The following is a 25,634-nucleotide window of genomic DNA, read 5'->3' as shown; positions in this document are numbered from 1 at the left end:
AAATCTTGATAACACCATATTGAGCAACTATAGACCAATATCAAATCTTCCTTTTATAGGCAAGATTATTGAAAAGGTCGTTTTCAATCAGCTGAATCACTACATAAACTCAAATGGATACCTGGACCATTTCCAATCTGGTTTCAGACAACATCATAGCACAGAGACAGCGCTCATAAAGATAATAAATGATATTCGCCTAAATTCAGATTCTGGCAAAATATCAGTGCTGGTATTACTAGATCTCAGTGCTGCGTTCGACACTGTCGATCATAACATTCTTTTAGATAGACTGGAAAACTGGGTCGGGCTTTCTGGGATGGTTCTAAATTGGTTCAGGTCATACTTAGAAGGGAGAGGCTATTATGTGAGTATAGGAGAACATAAGTCTAAGTGGACGTCCATGACATGCGGAGTCCCACAAGGCTCAATTCTAGGGCCGCTGTTGTTCAGCCTGTATATGCTCCCACTAAGTCAAATAATGAGAAAGAACCAAATATCATATCACAGCTATGCAGATGATACCCAGATTTACCTAGCCTTATCGCCAAATGACTACAGCCCCATTGACTCTCTCTGCCAATGCATTGATGAAATTAACAGTTGGATGTGCCAAAACTTTTTACAGTTAAACAAGGAGAAAACGGAAGTCATTGCATTTGGAAACAAAGATGAAGTTCATAAGGTAAATGCGTTATTTGTTATCAACTGCAGTCAGCTATACAATATCTAATGTAAATTAGAAAGATCATATACTGATAATACACAACAATGCCAAGGTCTCTGGAAGATGTTTGGTTGAGTGAGCAGTCCGGTGGCGGTGAATTCTTCCACTGGTTGTGCTGGGAGCAGTCAGTGGGAAAAGCAGCAGGAATCCGTTTCGACAGCCTTGAACGTGAAGCGCTGTAGAATGCTGATCTCCTGGTGCACCAAAGGGTCCTAAGATCTGGAACACGCAGATGTGGCCCTGGTGTAGGTGCTGAAGGCCCTTAGCTGAAGGTACCTGAAGTGAAGGTTTGCTCGCTGGAGCTTAACCTTGTTGAAAATGTCTGTTGGTCTTCTGCCTCTCTCGGCTAGAGACTCAGAAATTGGTCAATCCGCTTTGTCTCTCTCGGATGGAGGACGTGCTTCATCTGTTGTTGTCTCGCTGGACGAAGACTCTGAATGTGGAAAATATCTCTTTCCTCACAGACAGAACATGGTCACATCTGCTGCTGCCTCACAGCTGGAGACTTGGAGCGTGGAGCGTCTGTTTCTGTCTCTCTGGACAGTAGGCTCAGAATGGTTGTGTCTGTTAGTGTCTCTCTCTTGTGGAGCTGGACTCAGAATGGCGGTATCTGTAGCTGCCTTCCCAGTAACGGGCCGCAGACTCAGAAAGAAGTTTGATCTGTTACCGTCCCCTGGATGTGCTGGAGACTCAGATTGGAGGTGTAACTGTTATGTCTTTCCCCGACGGGACTCAGACTCAGAACGGTTATCTGTTGCTGCCTTCCCTGTAACGGGCTGCAGACTCAGAACAAGGAGTGTCTTTTGGAGAGGTACCTTTATACCTTTCCGATGAGGAGGAGATTTCAATTTGGCGCTTCTCCACTTCCATGCTGTGATTGGCTGGTTCCATCAGAGCGGGGGGACATGGGGTAGCCCACCCTTCTTTCCTCTTGTGGAAGTCATTTGCATAGTCAAAGTTAGAAAAGTGTCAGTAATGTTTTACTGGTGCATTTCTCACTTTCCAAAACACAATCAGAAAACATTTAGTCATGTAATGAACACTTTAAGTCCAAACATGATGGGAAAAGATTGAACTTTCATGCATGCATTCATTTGTCCATTAACAGCTGAGTTTGTGTAAGATGTTGCACTACACATCCCTGTCAGTGACAATACTTATTTCTCTGAATAAGTATAAGATGTGGTTGTTATGGTTCGCATCAGTTCAAGGTTTGAAAACATAGTTATGAATGGATTTGGATGGATCTTTGTGATCTCTCTTTGTTTCACCCACTGCTGCTGCGTCTGGAGATACTAAGGAATTTTTATGACCGTCACAGGACCAACCTTAGGAAGCAGTCTCAAGGTGGGTGGAGGGCAGAAACTGCATCTTGGCCAATAGGAGGTTCTGTCCTTCCCGTGTTTTGTACCAAAGGTCTTCTTCATGCCCTCTAAGAGGTGTCTGGCAGTTGTCCTGGCATCCTTATCTGATGGCGTTGGACAGTTTGCTTATGTTAGTCCACCAAGATCCAATCAAAATGTAGCAAACCTTTGTCCACTATTGTGGCCAGGGAGGGGCCCTGGAATGGCGGTCCACTGCAAAAGTAAAAGATTTATATTTTAAATAAATGCAGTTCCTTTTGAACTTTCTTTTAATCTGTGAATCCTGAAAAATGAAATGTATCACAGTTTCACAAAAATAAAGCGCAGCACAACATCAGCTTTGATAATAATCAGAAATGTTTCTTGATCAGCAAATCAGTATATTAGAATGATTTCTGAAGGATCATGTGACACTGAAGACTGAAGTAATGATGCTGAAAATTCACCAGTTAATATGCATCATAATACTTATCTATGTATTACCAGAGTTGGACATGTTAAACGTATTAGTTTTAATTACTAGTTATTTCTCACAAATGGTAACTGAGTTAGTAAGTGAGTTACATCATTATAAAAGTAACTAATTACCAGGGAAAGTAACTATTGTGTTATTTAAAAAAAAAAAATTCAAATATGTCAAATAACTTGGATGACCCCAATATTAAATATTGTAAATGAATAAAACATTATATGCTAATCTACACTATTTTAATGTTGCTTTGGGACAATGTGAGAGACACCTTTCAGGGGTTAAATATCACATTATTGGGCCGCTTCAACCTGCAGAATTGTTAACAACCTTCTGAGGTCAAAGGTTACTGGTGCTGTCTTGTTTTTTTTCTTGATGGCAGAGAAAATAACTAAGCATACTAGGTCATTTTGAAACTGCAAAGGGTCTATTTTTATTTGTGTGTAGTCATAATAACAACAAAACAATGTGCTTTTGTAAAATAAATCAAATAAACGGGGTGTGCTGCCATCTCAGTTTCCATCAACTCTCTTCACAGACTTGTAAATAAAACAACCTGAATCTCTGTGAATACCTGCCTCACAGACATGAGAAGTACGTATATGTATAGAAAGTGTGAAATGTTACTTTTAAATGAAGTCATGTCAAAAACAAATATTCTCTAAGTAATTCATATGATACCAATGTGAGCTCCAGTTTCCCCCGTCTAATGTCATCTCTAATGTAATCATGCCCACCAGCGGCTCTGCTTTTGCAAATGTTAAACATCCATGTGAGACGCCCGCAGACATGTAGATAAATACCCACATCACCTCCGTAAACAAACGTGAACATTCATCAAGTTCATTTCAGCTACTTTTCATTTCTGGAGGAAGATGCACAGAGAGGAATAAGCCAGAATTTACCTCAGGAGAAGAATGCAACAATATAGATATAAGATATAATGCATTGCAAAGGCTTCAAGTAAAGTGTTATTACAAATAATATTTTAGCTGCTCTTTTGGTCTTTGCGGTTCTCATGAATGTGAGCTAAAGCTTTCAAGCTTCTAAAAGGATGCAAAAGCACCGTAAATGTATCATAAATGTAGTCCATATGAACAAATAAAGGAATAGTTCACCTCAAAATAAACATTTCCTTAAAACGTACTCACCCTTAGGCCATCCAAAATGTAGATGAGTTTTTCTCTTCATCAGATTTGGAGAAATATCACTTGCTCACCAATGGATGTGAATGGGTGCCGTCACAATAAGAGTCCAAACAGCTGATAAAAACATCACAATAATTCACACCACTCCAGTCCATCAATTAATGCCTTGAGAATACAAAATCTGCATGTTTGCAAGAAACAAATCTATCATTAAGACGTTTTAAACTTCAAACCATCGCCTTCTGGATACAATAAAAGTCTATTATCCATAATAACACTTCCTTCAGGGTAAAAGTCATATAGTCCAATCAGGAGAAAAATATGCACATATCAATCACCGTTTACAAGCCGAAACAATCTAAAACAGCTCCAAACAAACGTGTGTAGATTTTGATGTGAGAGACAACATGAGATCGACTTCTTCATTGAAGGAAGCTTTGTTATGGACTATGGACTTTTATTATGGAAATTTGGACAGAAGCAATGGTTTAAAGATAAAAATGTCTTAAATATGAACTTGTTTCTTACAAACATGCAGCTTTTGGCTTCACAAGACATTGATTGACAGTCTGGAGTGGTGTGGATTACTTGTGGATAATTGTGATGTTTTTATCAGCTGTTTGGACTCTCATTCCGACGGCACCCATTCACATCCATTGGTGAGCAAGTGATGGAATGCTATGTTTCTCCAAATCTGATGAAGAGATAAACTCATCTACATCTTGGATGGCCTGAGGGTGAGAAACGTTTGAGCAAATGTTTATTTTGTTTATTCCTTTAATTATTCATATGGACCATCCTTTTAGAAGCTTGAAAGCAGAGGATCCATTAGTGTGCAAGTGATGGAAAGCTACATTTCTGCAAATCTGATAAAGATAGAATTTTATCTACATCAGCAAACATTATCATTTTGTACTGCGTTACCACTTGATATCCGATGTATAACCTAAGACTGAGTCTGTTTCAGGCCTTACATTTAATATGTGCCTGAATTTATTCTCTCTTTCCCTGTGTCTCTGGGTTGTAATTAATGATTGTGGAGGTGTGGGCATTAATGAGTGAAGAGGCAATTAAGAGCAGCTCCCTTGATCGAGCCTCCCCTCTCTCGCTCTCCTTTATCTTTTCTTGTTCATGCTGTCTAATAGAGCGAAGCAGTAGGACAAGATCTACAGCTCTCTATCACGCACCGATTCTGCAGGCCGTCTCCATTCAGTGCTTCCTCTCTTCTTTCTCTATCTTCCCTTCCTCCCGTTGGTGCTCCTGCGGTGTGTTTCTGCTGCCATCTGTAGGACGGCATCTCTCACGCTGCGTTCGCTTCCCTCGCACGCTCAGCAGGGAACACACTTCATGTCATCAAACACAGGCCACGCTCGCGTCGCACAGATTGAAGGTTTGCGCTGCACGATCTGCTCGTGTAAATAAACATAACTGGGTATATGTGGCATGAATGGCATGCGTCTCCTTAAGTATATGTTATTATATTTTCCAAAGCGTGTCGTGTTGCTGCTGTCAGCGAGTTGTGATCTCTTGTATTGTCTCCACTCGTCCTGTGATTGATACAGCAGAGCGGGGACGACTTTGTCTTTGTCTCCACTGACATTTTAATGTTCATTCATCTTTATAGTGAGTGTGAACAGCTGTAGGTTTGTGAGTGAATGAGTTGTGCTCGCCTTTATTTCCTCACCCTCATTTTTTAAAAACAAATGCAGTGACGGGTTGAAGATAAAAAGGATCAAATCTGTTTCATTTTAATAAAAAAGTACAAATGTTAGTCATTTTTGGGTCCAAAAAGTAAATATTCTAATCAATTAAACTACCGTTCAAAAATGTTCTTTTTTATTATTATTATTTTTTTTTTTTTTTTTTTTAAATAAGTCTCTTCTGCTCACCAAGACTGTGTTTATTGCATCAAAAATAATAATAAATAATAATAAAAATAATAATATATTTTTTAAATAATTGTTTTTATATTTTTTTTATTTTTCTTAAATATATACATGCATGTTTGTGTGTTTATATGTACATAATAAATATAAACTGTGCAGATATATGTAGACAAAAACATTTATTTTGGATATGATTAATCGTTGCCCAGCATTAATTTTTTAATAAAAAATTTAGTAAAAAACTGTAATATTTGGAAATATTATTACAATTTAAAATTCTTGTTTTCTATGTGAATATATGTTAAAATGTAATTTAATTCTCTGATTAAAGCTGAATTTTCAGCATCATTACTGATTTGCTGCTCAAGAAACATTTCTGATATTATCAATGATGAAAACAGTTGTGCTACCCAATATTTTTGTGGAAACCGTCATGCATTTTATTTTTCAGGATTCTTTGATGAACAGAAAGTTAAAAAGAACAGCATTTATTTTAAATGAAAATCATCTGTCACATTATAAATGTCTTTGCTGTCACTTTTGATCAATTTAATGCATCCAATTGATGAATAAAAGTATTTATTTAATAAAAAAATAAATAAAAAACAAGAAGGTTATGTTTAAAAAAAGGATTAGTTTATCTAATATAAAAACTTGTATGAAACTTCTTAACTGGAATGATAACTTAAAACACAAAACCCTCAGAACCCTATATAGTTATAATTATAAGATGTAAACTCAAAATTCTGAAAAAAATTTACAATTATGAGATGTAAACTCAGAATTCTGAAAAATGTTACAATCATGAGATCTAAACTCAGAATTCTGAAAAAAAAGTTACAAGTATAAGATGTAAACTCAGAATTCCGAAAAAGTTATAAGATGTAAACTCAGAATTAGGAAAAATTCTGAATTGTCACTTTTCATCAACTTAATGCATCACTGACGGATAAAAGTGTTCTTTCAATAAATAACTAAATACATGCATTTTATTTTTCAGGATTCTTTGATGAACTGAACGTTAAAAAGAACAGACTTTATTTAAAATGAAAATCATCTGTCACATTATAAATGTCTTTGCTGTCACTTTTAATCAATTTAATGCATCCTTGATGAATAAAAGTATTTATTTAATAAAAAACAGAAGGTTATGTTTAAAAAAGGATTAGTTTATCTAATATAAAACTTGTATGAAACTTCTTAACTGGTATGATAACTTAAAACTCAAAACCCTCATAATTCATAACGTGATTAGAACATGAAAAAAAGTTACAATTATGAGATCTAAACTCAAAATTCTGAAAAAAAAGTTACAATTATAAGATCTAAACTCAGAATTCCGAAAAATTCAGAATTGTCACTTTTCATCAACTTTACTGCATCACTGATGGATACAAGTGTTCTTTAAATAAATAAATACATGCATTTTATTTTTCAGGATTCTTTGATGAACTGATCGTTCAAAAGAACAGCATTTATTTAAAATGAAAATCATCTGTCACATTATAAATGTCTTTGCTGTCACTTTTAATCAATTTAATGCATCCTTGATGAATAAAAGTATTTATTTAATAAAAAACAGAAGGTTATGTTTAAAAAAGGATTAGTTTATCTAATATAAAACTTGTATGAAACTTCTTAACTGGTATGATAACTTAAAACTCAAAACCCTCATAATTCATAACGTGATTAGAACATGAAAAAAAGTTACAATTATGAGATCTAAACTCAGAATTCCGAAAAAAAAGTTACAATTATAAGATCTAAACTCAGAATTCCGAAAAATTCAGAATTGTCACTTTTCATCAACTTACTGCATCACTGATGGATAAAAGTGTTCTTTAAATAAATAAATACATGCATTTTATTTTTCAGGATTCTTTGATGAACTGAACGTTCAAAAGAACAGCATATATTTAAAATGAAAATCATCTGTCACATTATAAATGTCTTTGCTGTCACTTTTAATCAATTTAATGCATCCTTGATGAATAAAAGTATTTATTTAATTAAAAAAACAGAAGGTTATGTTTAAAAAGGATTAGTTTATCTAATATAAAACTTGTATGAAACTGCTTAACTGTTATGATAACTTAAAACCCAAAACCCTCACAATTCATAACATGATTAGAACATGACCTATGATTGGAAATCTGACTTAAAGGGACAGTTCACCCAAAAGTCAAGACAAGTAACCTTTTTATAGATAGCGCTTTATACAATACAGATGGAGTTAAACAGAAAAAAAAGTGTTTCGATAATGCAAGAGGACAATAGTAAACAATCAAATTTTCAGTTAAAATCAGTTCATTAAAATACTATGGGCTACAGTATAAATCAAAAATGAAGAAGAAAGAAGCTCATACAGGTTTGGAACAAGGCGAGAAAAAGATAACAGAATTTTATTTTTGGGTGAACAATCCATTTAAAATGGCCAAATAGTGTAACTTCACTTCATAGCAAGTGAAAACGAGTAACTCACGCACACACCAGCCATTATCATTGTGTGCTTTTATTATTTTGAGAGCAAGCAGTTACTTTGATAAAATCATATTGATGCTGAGTGTGTATAAACACAAAGCCCTGAGTAAACACACACCTCTAAACAAACACAAATAAACTGTCGTCCCATAAAAGCGTCTGTAAGTCTGTCAGTCACCAATCAAATCACTCCATTACTAGAGTCACTGTGCTTAGTGTGTGAGATTCATCCAATTCACTCAGTGTGTGTGTGTGTGTGTGTGTGTGTGTGTGTGTGTGATCCCACACCTTTGTTCTTTTAACAAGAAAGATAAAAGCACTAGAGTGCTTCTAATGTACGTCAGTAATGTTGGGAGCGGAGGAAGTTTTTATAAGACAGCTACATTTCGCAACAATCTACTGCTGCACACTTTACACAGACCATAAATCTGCTTCTACTTTTCACACATTCGCTGTTTAAAAGGATGAAAATATAGAGACGCCGTTTATCTCCGCTGCTTTAGATGTGCGTGCATGTCGTGAAACCTATTTGACTTCTTTCATGGAATAGAAAGGAAAGCTGCCTTTTTTAACAAAGTGAATGTGAACTGAAACTTAATGAAACTGCTTATGAAAGTTGTGCATTATATTCTTATTTTCTTTTCCTCACAATTCTGAGTTAGTATCTATAGTGCAACGATAGCTTTATGATAGGACAAAATTGTTAGTCAAAATCTGAGAAAAAATGGTGTTTATAATAATAATTTAGATTTGTTTCCTCACAATTTTGAGATACTATCTTGTAGTTCAGCCTTCTTTCTTTTTCTGAATTCTGAGAATAAATGTCATATTTGCAAGATGTTGACTCAGAATTACAATAATAAAGTCAGAATTGCACGTTTATAACACACTTTTGACGTTATGACTTTATTACTAAAAGTTGTAAGCTATTTAAAATAAAAGTTACAATTATAAGATGTAAACTCAGAATTCCAAAAAGTGTCACAATTATAAAATGTAAAGTCAGAATTCCAAAAAAAAAGTTACAATTAAGATGTAAACTCAGAATTCCGAAAAAAATGCAATTATAAGATCTAAACTCAAAATTCAGAGAAAAAAAAGTTACAATTATAAGATCTAAACTCATAATTCCGAGAAAAAAAAGGCAATTATAAGATCTAAACTCAAAATTCAGAGAAAAAAAAAGTTACAAATATAATATCTAAACTCAGAATTCCAAAAAAAAAAAGTCATAATTATAAGATCTAAACTCAGAATTCCAAAAAAAAGTCATAATTATAAAATCTAAACTCAGAATTCCGGAAAAAAAAGTTACAATTATAAGATCTAAACTGAGAATTCCAAAAAAATGCATTAATGAGATCTAAACTCAGAATTCCAAAAAAAAAAAAAAAGTCGTAATTATAAAATCTAAACTCAGAATTCCGGAAAAAAAAAGTTACAATTATAAGATTTAAACTCAGAATTCTGAAAAAGTCATAATTATAAGATCTAAACTCAGAATTCGGAAAAAAGTCATAATTATAAAATCTAAACTCAGAATTCCAAAAAGTTACATTTATAAGATCTAAACTCAGAATTCCAAAAAAGATACAATTATGAGATGTAAACTCAGAATTCCAAAAAGTTACATTTATAAGATCTAAACTCAGAATTCCAAAAAAGTTACATTTATAAGATCTAAACTCAGAATTCCAAAAAAGATACAATTATGAGATGTAAACTCAGAATTCCGAAAAAGTTACAATTATAAGATCTAAACTCAGAATTCCGAAAAAGTTATAATTATGAGATGTAAACTCAGAATTCCGAAAAAGTTATAATTATGAGATGTAAACTCAGAATTCCGAAAAAGTTACAATTATAAGGTCTAAACTCAGAATTCCAAAAAAAGTTATAATTATGAGATGTAAACTCAGAATTCCGAAAAAGTTATAATTATGAGATGTAAACTCAGAATTCCGAAAAAGTTACAATTATAAGGTCTAAACTCAGAATTCCAAAAAAAGTTATAATTATAAGATCTAAACTCAGAATTCCGAAAAAGTTATAATTATGAGATGTAAACTCAGAATTCCGAAAAAGTTACAATTATAAGGTCTAAACTCAGATTTCCAAAAAAGTTACATTTATAAGATGTAAACTCAGAATTCCGAAAAAGTTACAATTATAAGGTCTAAACTCAGAATTCCAAAAAGTTACATTTATAAGATGTAAACTCAGAATTCCGAAAAAGTTACAATTATAAGGTCTAAACTCAGATTTCCAAAAAAGTTACAATTATAAGATCTAAACTCAAAATTCCAAAAAAGTTACAATTATGAGATGTAAACTCAGAATTCCGAAAAAGTTACAATTATAAGATCTAAACTCAGAATTCCAAAAAGTTACATTTATAAGATGTAAACTCAGAATTCCGAAAAAGTTACAATTATAAGGTCTAAACTCAGATTTCCAAAAAAGTTACAATTATAAGATCTAAACTCAAAATTCCAAAAAAGTTACAATTATGAGATGTAAACTCAGAATTCCGAAAAAGTTACAATTATAAGGTCTAAACTCAGAATTCCAAAAAAGTTATAATTATGAGATGTAAACTCAGAATTCCGAAAAAGTTATAATTATGAGATGTAAACTCAGAATTCCGAAAAAGTTACAATTATAAGGTCTAAACTCAGAATTCCAAAAAAAGTTACAATTATAAGGTCTAAACTCAGAATTCCAAAAAAAGTTATAATTATAAGATCTAAACTCAGAATTCCGAAAAAGTTATAATTATGAGATGTAAACTCAGAATTCCGAAAAAGTTACAATTATAAGGTCTAAACTCAGATTTCCAAAAAAGTTACAATTATAAGATCTAAACTCAGAATTCCAAAAAGTTACATTTATAAGATGTAAACTCAGAATTCCGAAAAAGTTACAATTATAAGGTCTAAACTCAGATTTCCAAAAAAGTTACAATTATAAGATCTAAACTCAAAATTCCAAAAAAGTTACAATTATGAGATGTAAACTCAGAATTCCGAAAAAGTTACAATTATAAGGTCTAAACTCAGAATTCCAAAAAAAGTTATAATTATGAGATGTAAACTCAGAATTCCGAAAAAGTTATAATTATGAGATGTAAACTCAGAATTCCGAAAAAGTTACAATTATAAGGTCTAAACTCAGAATTCCAAAAAAAGTTATAATTATAAGATCTAAACTCAGAATTCCGAAAAAGTTATAATTATGAGATGTAAACTCAGAATTCCGAAAAAGTTACAATTATAAGGTCTAAACTCAGATTTCCAAAAAAGTTACAATTATAAGATCTAAACTCAGAATTCCAAAAAGTTACATTTATAAGATGTAAACTCAGAATTCCGAAAAAGTTACAATTATAAGGTCTAAACTCAGATTTCCAAAAAAGTTACAATTATAAGATCTAAACTCAAAATTCCAAAAAAGTTACAATTATGAGATGTAAACTCAGAATTCCGAAAAAGTTACAATTATAAGGTCTAAACTCAGAATTCCAAAAAAAGTTATAATTATGAGATGTAAACTCAGAATTCCGAAAAAGTTATAATTATGAGATGTAAACTCAGAATTCCGAAAAAGTTACAATTATAAGGTCTAAACTCAGAATTCCAAAAAAAGTTACAATTATAAGATCTAAACTCAGAATTCCGAAAAAGTTATAATTATGAGATGTAAACTCAGAATTCCGAAAAAGTTATAATTATGAGATGTAAACTCAGAATTCCGAAAAAGTTACAATTATAAGGTCTAAACTCAGAATTCCAAAAAAAGTTACAATTATAAGATCTAAACTCAGAATTCCAAAAAGTTACATTTATAAGATGTAAACTCAAAATTCCAAAAAAGTTACAATTATGAGATGTAAACTCAGAATTCCGAAAAAGTTACAATTATAAGGTCTAAACTCAGAATTCCAAAAAAAGTTATAATTATGAGATGTAAACTCAGAATTCCGAAAAAGTTATAATTATGAGATGTAAACTCAGAATTCCGAAAAAGTTACAATTATAAGGTCTAAACTCAGAATTCCAAAAAAAGTTATAATTATAAGATCTAAACTCAGAATTCCAAAAAGTTACATTTATAAGATGTAAACTCAGAATTCCGAAAAAGTTACAATTATAAGGTCTAAACTCAGATTTCCAAAAAAGTTACAATTATAAGATCTAAACTCAAAATTCCAAAAAAGTTACAATTATGAGATGTAAACTCAGAATTCCGAAAAAGTTACAATTATAAGGTCTAAACTCAGAATTCCAAAAAAAGTTATAATTATAAGATCTAAACTCAGAATTCCGAAAAAGTTATAATTATGAGATGTAAACTCAGAATTCCGAAAAAGTTATAATTATGAGATGTAAACTCAGAATTCTGAAAAAGTTACAATTATAAGGTCTAAACTCAGATTTCCAAAAAAGTTACAATTATAAGATCTAAACTCAGAATTCCAAAAAGTTACATTTATAAGATGTAAACTCAAAATTCCAAAAAAGTTACAATTATGAGATGTAAACTCAGAATTCCGAAAAAGTTACAATTATAAGGTCTAAACTCAGAATTCCAAAAAAAGTTATAATTATGAGATGTAAACTCAGAATTCCGAAAAAGTTATAATTATGAGATGTAAACTCAGAATTCCGAAAAAGTTACAATTATAAGGTCTAAACTCAGAATTCCAAAAAAAGTTATAATTATAAGATCTAAACTCAGAATTCCGAAAAAGTTATAATTATGAGATGTAAACTCAGAATTCCGAAAAAGTTATAATTATGAGATGTAAACTCAGAATTCCGAAAAAGTTACAATTATAAGATCTAAACTCAGAATTCCAAAAAGTTACATTTATAAGATGTAAACTCAAAATTCCAAAAAAGTTACAATTATGAGATCTAAAATCAGAATTCCAAAAAAAGAAAGAATGACAAAATGTTAGCTCAGCATTCCAAGAATAAAATGTATCATTTTTATAATTGCAAGATATAAATTTAAAGTAATGAGAAAGTCAGAATTGCACAAGATAAACTTAGAATTGTTTGAAAAATAGTCTGCGTCAAGAGTTGCTTATTTGTTTGCAGTGCTCAGTACTGAACACATCACTTCCTGTGTGGAAGCAAAAAGTTTCTCTACTTCTTTGAAGTTTGTGGCAATGTTGTTGGATTCTGCATGAAATGATCTGTGGTTCACATGTGCTTTGATCTCAAACTAATCCAGGTTGAGAACACAGTTATCTTCTGTAACTCTGACTGTGTGTGTGTTGCAGGTTCGGAGAGGGTTATACGCTGATCATACGCGTGTGTGCCGTTCAGGGCGACCTGTGCGCGGTGGAGAAGTTTGTGTGCGACACATTTCCCGGGAGCGTTTTGAAAGAGAAACATCACAACACGCTGCAGTACCAGATCCCGCAGGGAGAGGGAGCCCTCGCGCACATCTTCAGCCAGCTCAGCAAACACCAGCAGGAGCTGCACGTGGAGGATTACTCTGTGTCCCAGACCACACTGGACCAGGTACAACACACACCTCTGACGTATGAGGATCAAATCTCTGATCCTGCCTGGATCAACTATTCAAGCATGAAAAGAAAATGCATGTCAACATGTAATGATTCAGCTCTAGATTCAGACTTTGGCATTATTTTAAAGAGAGCCCGCACAAAAACCAAATTACGTAAGAGAATATGGAGTGAAAATGGTTTCACACATTTAATTGCATGGTAATTGCAACTGAATGAAATCATAGTGTAAATTTAAATTAAATGCAGTTAGCTGACCTTTAGAGTGTTTTTGACCCACTTAATTTTATTAAGTTTGAAATACTGTATGGTTACTTTGTCATTTCTATTGAAACTTGTATGTGATGCATTTAAATATTCTTGTGATTGCTCATTTTTAATGATAAAGTTGCAATTCAGTACATTTAAAATATATTACCTAATCTAAAAAAAAAACACAATACAGTTAAAATAATCATCAAGTCCTTTACATGTGCTTTATGTTAGTCAACACACCAAAATAAGTGTACTTCTTTAAAATACAACTAAAATTATTAAAAAATATAACTGCAAGCAGCAGTTACCATGGTTCAAGTGCTTTAAGGCATTTAAGCACATGTGAAAGAAGGCATTATTTGGCAAGCCTGTAACCAGCGAAATCTATGATTTAAAAAAGCATTTTTGGCAAATCTAGGTAATTTACCATGGAAATATAATGTTTTTTATTTATTTATTTTACATTTGTGACTGTTATAGCGCCAGCTGTGGTCCGATATCCTTAAAACTTTGCATGCTTGTTTAGAATCACCTGTCTGAAGTGCTCACCAGGTTTTCTTTTAGGCTTTGTAGGATTTTGGGTAAATTTGGACAGACCCCTTTTTTTAAATGACCCATTATAGCTTTCTGTGGTTTCAAGGGTGTACATTCGTTTGCACCCTTGAAAAATGTGATATCGCCCCTCAGTGGGCGATTTCTTTCAAATTTCTCACAGACTTTTGGGGCTGCGAGTCAAACAGGCCCACCAAGTTTCGTTCCAATCGGCCTCCGTTAACCTTTTCCAATGGGTGTTCAAACTTCATTGGAAAGCCATGTTTTGTTTTGTTTTTAGCTGCACAAATTTCCTTATAGACACTTGTGGCACTTTGGACCAAGACCGTGCACAATGATTTTTCATGTTAACAGGACAAATGGTTGTGTATGTATAGCCATTTTTATTTTTTCCCCCTCTTATATCGCCACCAAGTGGCTAAACTGAGTGATTATTGTCCTGCGACCTCTTACATAAGTTTTCTGAGTTTGGCGGAGATATCTAAATCTGTTCAGGAGTTATAGGCATTTTACTAAAAGTCAAACATTTTACTTTCGAACAATTTGCCAATGTGGAGTTCCATAATATGATACAAAAATTGTGTGTATGTGTGAAAAAGCGTGCAATGTACAATCATTTACACCCAGTGGCTGAATTCTTTCAAATTTCTCACAGACCTTTGGGGCTGTGAGTGAAACAGGTCCACCAAGTTTCGGTCCAATTGGCTGCTGTTAATCTTGTCTCAAACTTCATTGGTCGATGACGCCCATGTTTGTTTGTTTTTTGAGATACTCAATGTCCTAATAGATACTTGTGGCACTTTGGACCAAGACCATGCACAATGATTTTTTCATGTTAATAGGACAAATGGATGCGTAGGTATAGCCATTTTCATTTTATTTTTCCCTCTTATATCGCCACCAACTGGCCAAACTGAGTGATTATTGTCCTGTGACCTCAGATTGAGCTCTTACACAAGTTTTCTGAGTTTGGTGGAGATATCTAATTCTGTTCAGGAGTTATAGGCATTTTACTAAAAGTGTCCCTGCCCCTTTTGAACGTTTTGATGTCCCTTTGTGACGGCGAGTCAAAAGATAAACTTTTTTGATAATTATTGATATAATCACTCTCCAGAGAATCTATCTGTGCTGGTTTGGTTCCAATCAGGCAAAAAACGTAGGACTAGTTTCGCGAAAGATTTTCAAAAATTCCAAAATACCTGAAAAGGATTCTAACACAAGATGACATAAGACACATAAGCCTGTGACTGACGGTTTATGAGTTCGTAGAGCGATTTAGTATTTTTGATCGCTGTAGCGCCCCCATCAGGCCGATTGGGGCGAGTCTCTGTGACATTGTGAGTACTACCATCCCTCCAAATTTCAAGTATGTGCGACTTACGGTTTGGTCTGCATCATCAGTTTTACGTAGTGATCGCTGATCCTTGGCCATTCCAACAATTACAATAGGGTTTCAGCGCTACAGTGGTTTCTAAGTTTCTCATTTTTGACAATTTTACAAATTTCTCATTGGCTGCAAGTAGTGTTTTAAAAATATGCTCTTCAGATCTGAAGTACACTACATTCAGTACAATTAAGAGCACGTATTTTTCATGTACTTGACAGTTCGGGCTCTTTAAAGGGACAGTTCACCCAAAATGACCATATCATTTTTTGAAAAAAAAAAAATAAATAGAGATTTTGTGAAATGTAAATGTGAATTTGTGAAATTGTATGGGCAGCAGCAGTCACTGGTAACTAACTGTTCAGACAGTGTGTTCAAATATGGATCTACATATATACAGTGGTATGCGAATCCCTTGTAGAATCTGTGAAAATATGAATAATTTTAACAAAATAAGAGAGATCATACAAAATGCATGTAATTTTTTATTTAGTACTGTCCTGAGTAAGATATTTTACATCAAAGATGTTTACATATAGTCCACAATACAAAATAATAGCTGAAATTATTAAAATAACCCCCGGCAAAATTTTGAGAAACCTTCGTTTTATTACTGTGTGTGGTTACCTGGATGATCTACGATTGTTTTTTTGTTTTGTAATGGTTGTTCACGAGCCTCTTGTTTGTTCTGAACAGTTAAACTGAGCACTGTTCTTCAGAAAAAAAAATCCTTCAGGTCCTGCAGATTCTTCATTTTCCAGCATCTTTTGCATATTTGAACCCTTTCCAGCAGTGACTGTATGATTTTGTGATACATCTTTTCACACTCAGGACAACTGAGGGACTCAAACACAGCTATTAAAAAAGGTTCAAACATTCACTGATGCTCCAGAAGGAAACACGATGCATTAAGGGTGTAAAGGGTGTAAACTTTTGAACAAAATGAAGATGTCCAAATTTTTCCTTCTTTTGCTGAAATATCATTTTTTTTTCCATTTAGTACTGCCTTTCGTTAGCAACAGAAGATACTTGCATGCTTCCCGGAAGACAAATTAAGTACAATTTACCTTGATCTTCAAATTCAAAAAGTTTTCACAGATTCTACAAGGGATTCCCAAACTTTGGCATACCACTGTAAATATATATGATAAATGTTCAGGGTTTTCTCCTGGTAACATGTAAAGTATGTGTGTATTTGACTGACACACTTGACGTCTCTGTCTGGTGTGAGTGTAACTCCAGCCGTCAGAAATGTCTTCTCAGTGACTTTGGTTGGACTCTTTCAGTGATTCTCCACACACTCAGTGTGCAGTAAACACTCGATGGCTGCAGTAAATCATCATTTGTCCGTCCTGTCAGTGTGAAGCGCTGCTCTTTACCTGCGATATCATCTGCAGAAACACTCTGTGGAGGGATTGAGTCTGAACTCTGAGCTGCTGAAATGAGCGCAGTCTTCTTCAGTCTGAGGAAGATCCTAACTCTGTCTCTATTGTTTCATCTGAGTGTATGAGAAGCATCTGCAGCGGGTCTCTTACTGCCGTCCCACACAACACATGCCAATATTACTGCCAATTACAATCAAAATGCATCAGCGCTGAAGACGACGGCAGATAGAGATGATGCTGGATAGTAGCAGGCTTTAAAATGACATTAAGTTAATTTCTTAAAACTACTAAACCATTCAGAATTTCTACTAGCTAGAAAAAAAAAACAGAAATCAGAAATTGAAAGGTTTTTGTCAACCATTGTTTGAAAAAAAATAACAATATATATGGTATAAATTTTGTTTTAATTTAAGGAACAATCAAAAAAAAAGTCAACACATTATTTCAATTTTAAGCAATCATTGTTTGAGGTTAAACTAAAAACCAAAATGAATACAACTAAATTAACAAATGAATTCATTTCATTAGAATTTTAATATATGTGCCACTATGATGCCAGACAGATCAATACAAACATAAATTAATAATTGTTTGTCAGAATAAAATAAAATAAAATTATATTAAAAATTTCTGTGTCCGAATTAAGATACTTAAAAAAATATTCTCATTGGCTTCTTTTAAAAAACGGTATAGTATTAATATTGTTGTAATTTTAGAAACCATCGAAAAAATTTAAAACAGAAAAAAAATACATTTTAAAAATTCAGTTTCAGTCAATCATTTTCTGAATAAATAAATAAAATAGAAAATAAAAATTAATTAAAAAAGTTAATTTTGTTTAAATTTAAGGGACAATATTTTTTATTTTTTTGAAAAGTGTCCATTTTTAAGCAATCATTGTTTGAGGTTAAACTAAAAATTAAAATTAAAACAAAAATTGATGTAATTAAATTAACAAATTAATTGATTTTGTCAGAAGTTAGAAATACTGTATGTGCCAATCTGATGGCAGATTAATAATTAAATTAAATTAAATTAAATTACAAATGTCTTTTTTTTATTAAAACAAAAATAATACTATGTGTCCAATTTAAGACACTACAAAACAAAATTAAATTGCAATTACAGTCAATCATTAAAAATAATAATAATAAAAATAATATAATGAATAATTAATTTTATTGGAATTTAGACAGATTAATACATTATTTTTTAAAGTTTTCAATTTCATTAAATCATTGTTAGTGTAAATTAAATTGAATTAAATTATTATTTTCTTATTGGGTTTTAGTTAAAAAGTACAATGTAAAAAAATTAAACATATATATATATATATATATATATATATATATATATATATATATAAATATAATAATGTAGTTGTAATTTGAATTGAATATGAATTTTAAAAACATGGCATTATGATGCCAGACAGATGAAGATATTATTTATAAAGTCTGGAAATGTCTCAGCAGAAAAGACAACATCTGCTTTGTAGAAATGCACTATAAAGACAGTGAGATGGTGACATTTATACCTGAGGGGTTTCTTCCTCATTTGACGTGTTTCTCTGTCTCTCTCCAGGTTTTCGTGAGTTTCGCGCGGCAGCAGCGTGATGAAGAAGACGGAGCGTTCGAGAACGACGTGGATCTGAATGATGAAATACAAACATCGGCGACATGAATCAAACATCACTCAGCAGAAACCAGCCACTTCACCTCTGTTATTTATTTATTTGACATCCAAATCCTCATCTAGGCCACCAAGATGTAAAGCTTTAAAAACAGAGAGAATACCTTCAGGAAAACTCAGGGTTGTTTTATATCAATTTTATGGGTGAAATATCCGTCAAATTTGCACTGCGTAACTTTATGTGCTCTATATTATTTCCATACACATTATATTTCTGCCAAATGCAAAGAGACGATATATTTACATTCACACTGTACTGTAACAAAATCTGAAGAACTAATCCATGCTTTATTTTTGAGTGATTTGGGGTTTGTTTTTGACTTTATATCAAAGAACGGATAGAAGTTTTAGCTTTATTGTCGAGTTATTTTGTAGTTGTCACTTGCATTGATGCATTGATTTTTGCTTTTGAATCTCAGGATTAAAATGTCATGCACTTTAGAGCAACGTTTCCCAACCTTTTCTGTCTTATGTACCTGTACGACAACATCAATAAGGCTCAAGTATACCCTAATATTTTTGTAATATTTTATACTGAAAGTCTTGATCTATTTTGTCCATTAGAGCACATGTACCTGTGGTTTATGAAAACACTCTTATATGAGCGAAATGACGATGATCAATGCAGAACATTATACCTATATACTTATGCACTCTTAATCCTGCCTTTTATTCTACATTCGTATGCACTCCCATGATCCTGTGCGTCTGTTTGTTCTGCTTATTGCTTTATGCACAGACACACATTAAACATTTGCACACTCCGCCGAGCCTCGGGTTTCATTTCACTGATTCAACCTTTCCTGCTGCAGACGGCTCTTTTTCTGTTTCTTTTTCCAGTGGTGATCTTTAAGTAGCTGATTATCTTTTACAACTTCCTACAAGAAGCTGCGCTTTTGAAGCTGGGTCGTTCTTGTAATGCATTAAATTTTCCCTCTGTAGCATATGCTTGTAAGTGCGTATGAAGTGAGAATTAAGACTGAGAAGAAAAGGCTTTGTGAAGCCACTCAAACAGGCCTGTAATTGCACTAAGAATGGCTGAACCCCCCAGAAGCTGATATTTGGACGGCAGCCGAGGCCGCGTTTAACTTCGTCATTAGCGAGAGCAAATTCCACTGTCACTTTCATTGCGTGAGAGCGATCAAGTCTCAACTTGAGCAGTTATTGAATTGCAGTTGAAAATGCTAAGTCCTGTTCACTACGCCAGTAAAACTTGGCATTTTGCGAGAAAATGCAAAACTGGTGACGGGAATAATATGAGATCAGAGACAAAACTACTAATACTGTAATAGGTGAAATGTTTACTGGAGGATTTTAGTACTTTATGAACAAAAGCATTAAAATCTTTGTGGTTACCGGCAAACGTTTAGCATTTCTCCAAGAAACGTCCTGTTTGCATGCTAAAATTTTGTGGTCCCTCATATGAAGCATTGCTTGCACACAAAAGTTTTGTGCTTTCCCAACAAACTTCACACTTTACGTAACGTTTTATTGAAATTTTGTGTTTGCATGCAAAAATTTGACATGCCCCCGAGAAACTGATTGCGGGCAAAAGTTTTGCATTTCCCCAAAAAACTTTGCATTTGTATACAAAAACATTCCATTCCTCTGATAAACTTTACGTAAATTTGTTGGCATTTCCCCAACAAATTTTGCATTAGCAGCCTAAGATTCCTCAACAAGATTGCCTAAGATTGCTCACAAAAGTTTTGTGCCTCCCCAAGAAACTTCACGCTTTATGTTAAGTTTTACCGAAATTTTGTGTTTGCATGCAAACATTTTACATGCCCTCTGATTGCGGGCAAACGTTTTGCATTTCCTTAAGAAACTTTGCAATTGCACACTTAAGTTTTGTGTTCCTCCCCAAAAAAACAATGTGTAACACAAAAAATTTGACATTTGCATTTGTATACAAAAACATTGCATTCCCCTGATAAACTGGGGCATTTCCCCAACAAATTTTGCATGCGGACAAACGTTTTGCATTTCCTTAAGAGACTTTGCATAAGTTTTGTGTTCCTCCCCAAAAAATAAAAATTTGGCATTTTCCCAAAAAACTTTGCATTTGTATACAAAAACATTCGATTCCACTGATAAACTTTACGTAAATTTGTTGGCATTTCCCCAACAAATTTTGCATTTGCAGCCTAAGATTCCTCAACAAGAAACTTTGCATTCAAACAAAAATTTTGCATTATCCCCAAAACTTGCTCACAAAAGTTTTGTGCCTCCCCAACAAACTTCACGCTTTACGTTACGTTTTATCGAAATTTTGTGTTTGCATGCAAACATTTTACATGCCCTCTGATTGCGGGCAAACGTTTTGCATTTCCTTAAGAAACTTTGCAATTGCACACTTAAGTTTTGTGTTCCTCCCCAAAAAAACAATGTGTAACACAAAAAATTTGACATTTGCATTTGTATACAAAAACATTGCATTCCCCTGATAAACTGGGGCATTTCCCCAACAAATTTTGCATGCGGACAAACGTTTTGCATTTCCTTAAGAGACTTTGCATAAGTTTTGTGTTCCTCCCCAAAAAATAAAAATTTGGCATTTTCCCAAAAAACTTTGCATTTGTATACAAAAACATTCGATTCCACTGATAAACTTTACGTAAATGTGTTGGCATTTCCCCAACAAATTTTGCATTTGCAGCCTAAGATTCCTCAACAAGAAACTTTGCATTCAAACAAAAATTTTGCATTATCCCCAAAACTTGCTCACAAAAGTTTTGTGCCTCCCCAACAAACTTCACGCTTTACGTTACGTTTTATCGAAATTTTGTGTTTGCATGCAAACATTTTACATGCCCTCTGATTGCGGGCAAACGTTTTGCATTTCCTCAAGGAACTTTGCATTTGCACACTTAAGTTTTGTGTTCCTCCCCAAAAAAACAATGTGTAACATTAAAAAGTTAGCATTTTCCCAAAAAACTTTGCATTTGCAGCCTAAGATTCAACGTTTGCTCAAAAGTTTTGTGCCTCCCCAACTGTCACGTATTGGCCAGGTTCTTCACGCAATTAATCATCAACAATCACGAGCACCTGTCTGTCTATCACCCGCACCTGTCTGCAATTATCACTCATCCTTCAAAAGCAATCCAGTCACTCCACTCGAGGTCTGGGCTCGTCTAGACCACAAGGACTCAAGCGGACGCATATCCCAGCGAACGCGATTCAGCTACACTACTATCGTCTCCATTCATCTGGTAATCGATATATTACCTGTGTCTACTTACCTGTCTGTGTCTTCCTCAAAGTCTTCTGTCCAGATCCCTTCGTCAAAGACGAACGTGCCGTAAGCCAGTCCTAATCCGTGGAGTGTGAGCCATAAATCTTCTGGACATCGCCACACCAGCGTGGCCGTGCTGTATTTCCTCTGTCCAACCTGCAAGAGAAACAACCGGTTACCTTCATCAGTCAATCCTTCCAGAAATCCCATCCATCTACATCTATACTCACCTGATTCACCAGTCTGCTTCCCGCTGTGCACTGCTGTCTATTAATAAACATACTTACCTTCACTTACCTCGTTGTCCGTTTGCTTCCCTGACACCAACAAACTTCACACTTTACGTTACATTTTATCGAAATTGTGTTTGCATGCAAACATTTTACGTGCCCCCTGATTGCGGGCAAAAGTTTTGTATTTCCTTAAGAAACTTTGCCATTGCACACTTAAATTTTGTGTTCCTCCCAAAAAACAATGTGTAACACAAAAAATTTGACATTTGCAAATGCAAAGTTTCTTAGGGAAATGCAAAACTTTTGCCAGCAAATTTAATGTTCCCTCCCCAAAAACAGAGTACATTTAAAAAGTTTGCATTGTCCCAAAAATAACCCAAAAATGTTGCATTCCACTGAGAAACTTTGTTTGCTGAAAAAATAATTGCATATGCACATTAAAGTTTTGTTTCCCACAAGACATTTTGTGTTTGCATGCAAAAGATTTAGATTCCCCCAAGAAACTTTGATTGCTGGCAAGAATGTTTGCACTTCCCTATGAAACTTTGCATTTGCACACAAAAGTTTTGTTCCCCCACAAGAAACTTTGTTTGAATTCTAAAATATTGTGGACACAGACTAAAAAAAAAAAAATGTGTAACATTAAAAAAATGCTAAAACATTGCATTCCACTGAAAAACTTGATGTTTGCTGGAAAAAAAAAGTTTTGCATGTCCCCAACAAATTTCCCATTTCCAATATATATATATATATATATATTTTTTTTTTTTTTCAAATAACTTTGCATTTGCATTCCAAAACATTGCATTCCCCTGAAAAACTTTACATTTGCTGGGAAAAAGTTTTGCATTTTCCCAACAAATTTTGCATTTGCAGCCCAAGATTTGTAGCCTGGAAAAATCCAGACCCTAATCTATTAAGATTAAGGGTCTGGGATCGAGCAATGAAAACTGCCTAACTCGAGGGGCGGCACCAAGCATGCATTTGAAACTCTAACTGCACGCAATTGGATAACGCCACGACCAATCACAACAATACACGCTTAGCTACCAGCAGAGCTAAATGATGTTTCATTAACAAAGTTCGGGAGAAGCGCGTCAGATGCTTAGCGTAAACATCACAAGTCAATCAGCGCCATAGGTTTAAATACAGCTGACTCACCTCAATTCACTCGATGGTTTATCAGTAAACCTCCACCACCCCATCTCATCACTCAGAGTTCTCGCTACTCCTATTGGGGGGTAACGTACTCTGGGTTCGGGCCACTCCGGAGCTCGGAGCCCTTCACCGGACAGCACGCCAAACATGCACTACTATTCTCCGGCTAATTATATGTAAGCGTGAACTCGTGAACTGATAGATTCAACTCTTGCCGTATCCAGTCGGCAAAAACGTCCTTCTTGCAAACGATTCGAGTTTTCTGTTTTCTGTTTCTCTTTTATATGGAAAGCCAAGTCTAACTCGTTCATTGTAGCGGCCAAAGCCGTTTCAAACAACTTGTTGTTCATCTGTAGCGACAGCGATCTTTCAAAGTTTACTATATGGCTGCATCCGAAATCGCATACTTCCATACTATTTAGTAGGCAAAAAGCAGTAGGCGAAGAAAAAGTATGCATGAAATCTCAAACACCACAAAAGAGTAGGCGAGATTTACCAGGATGAAGCACTTTTTCTCGCGAGATTCAGGTGTAAGTATACCTAAGTATCGTTCGAATATGCCTACTTACCTACTATATAGTAGGCGAAATGGGAACGTGAGAAGAGTAACCACAAAAGAGTAAGCGAGAGATCCCCGGATGCCTACTGCGTCCCGCCCAGATTTCGAAGTGCCGATCGAGGGATACTTTTCTACTTTTCTATCCCAGAAGCCCACGGGAGATCAATAGCCTACGTCATCATCGAACGTGATGGAGAACAGCAACAAGGGTGTTTTCAAAATTGAGTAACCTTACGCTGTTCCTTGTGTCACAATCGCGTAGAACAAACTGTTAAATCGCTTAAGGTGTAACAGTATAGTATATTTGTGATTGTTTTGTAAAAACATGTTTTATATGTATAGCAAACAGGGGAGATCCAGTAAACACACGTATATCTCCAAAGTGAATGTACATAAACCACATACATCTTAAAGATGATTGTTAAATGTCTATTTAATATGTGATAGGAAAAAGTTCGAAAAGAATTGCAGATGAGCACGTAATAGACATCTGAGTGTTGTGTGCTGTTACAGTAGAATTCACTTTTGTCAACACTGTTTACTTTATATGAATGCAATGTAAATAAACGCATGTACAAATAGTAACTAAACATAACTGATCTTTTTTATTAATATAAATAAATAGAGGAGCATTTGTGTTGGATAAAATGCGAGTGTAAATGCAGTGTTGAGCACATGAATCACAGAGGTGACTTGAAACTTTTCTGGATGTTACAGGGACAGGACGTGATGGACGGCAGAGACAGGTAAAGGTGGACACGGTGGTCAGCTGCTTCAGAATAAAGCTGCAGAATTGGCACAGCTGTTGATGGCAGTTGTTATTTACAGGCTGTGAACACACATGATTGTCAGAACAATTACTTTGAATAAAGCTTTGTTTTATGTGTCTTTGACTTGTATTTATTTAACATCAAGGTTACTTTTATTTATTCTTTTACAAATTTATTCATGTTTCTTGTTGTCAGTTAATAAAATATAGCATTAATTCATTACTTGACTGAGAATTGAGATGTATTCACATTGACTGCATAGTCATGAATATGTCATGCATATGGCGTATTAAAAAATGCATGTAGTTCGTAATATTCATTTAATCATAATGCATTAAAATTGCATGTGTTGTTTTTTGTTATTTATAATCCTCAGGGATGAAACAAGAGAAATCCCACAATAAAAAGAGGAAAACAAAGGAGATTTCAAGCCAGTTTTGCGTGTGGATAAACAATTTTGCACATAAATAAATTAAAAACATATTCAAGTGGTTACGATTTTAGGTTTTCGTAATAAAAAATAACATCTTTAAGGATTAAACTGGGTTATAGCCTAAAACGTACTACAATCATAAAGGTGTCTGTTTCTTCTGGAAGACCACGAAATGAGAAATTTGATCAACATCATAATATATACAAATAGATAATATATACAAATAGATGAATTAAACCTGTCGCTCATATCTTTTAAATTGTTGCTCTTGTTTTGACGTCGTAGATCACATGATAACGTCATCATGGCGGATCGCATTCATACTCAATGAGACTTGGCTGTAGAGTACCTACTTATTGAAATTAAG

At 34.0% G+C, this 25,634-nt stretch overlaps 1 protein-coding gene across 1 annotated transcript in view; it reads left to right on the top strand.

The window, feature by feature from the left end:
- Window positions 1-19,643, top strand: part of LOC141332528 (phospholipid-transporting ATPase ABCA1) — a 180,838-nt gene extending 161,195 nt beyond the window's left edge. Inside the window, exons 43-44 of the mRNA XM_073837656.1 lie at window positions 13,363-13,606; window positions 18,772-19,643. Coding sequence (XP_073693757.1) covers window positions 13,363-13,606; window positions 18,772-18,870 — 343 coding nt within the window. The 3' untranslated portion in view covers window positions 18,871-19,643. The remainder of the gene's footprint in view (window positions 1-13,362; window positions 13,607-18,771) is intronic.
- The last annotated feature ends 5,991 nt before the right edge of the window (window positions 19,644-25,634 follow it).

The sequence above is a fragment of the Garra rufa genome, chromosome 3 (genome assembly GCF_049309525.1).
Source record: "Garra rufa chromosome 3, GarRuf1.0, whole genome shotgun sequence".
In the NCBI taxonomy this organism is placed as follows: domain Eukaryota; kingdom Metazoa; phylum Chordata; class Actinopteri; order Cypriniformes; family Cyprinidae; genus Garra; species Garra rufa.
The sequence above is the reverse complement of the archived record's forward strand: the minus strand, read 5'-3'. Positions and strand labels throughout refer to the sequence as shown.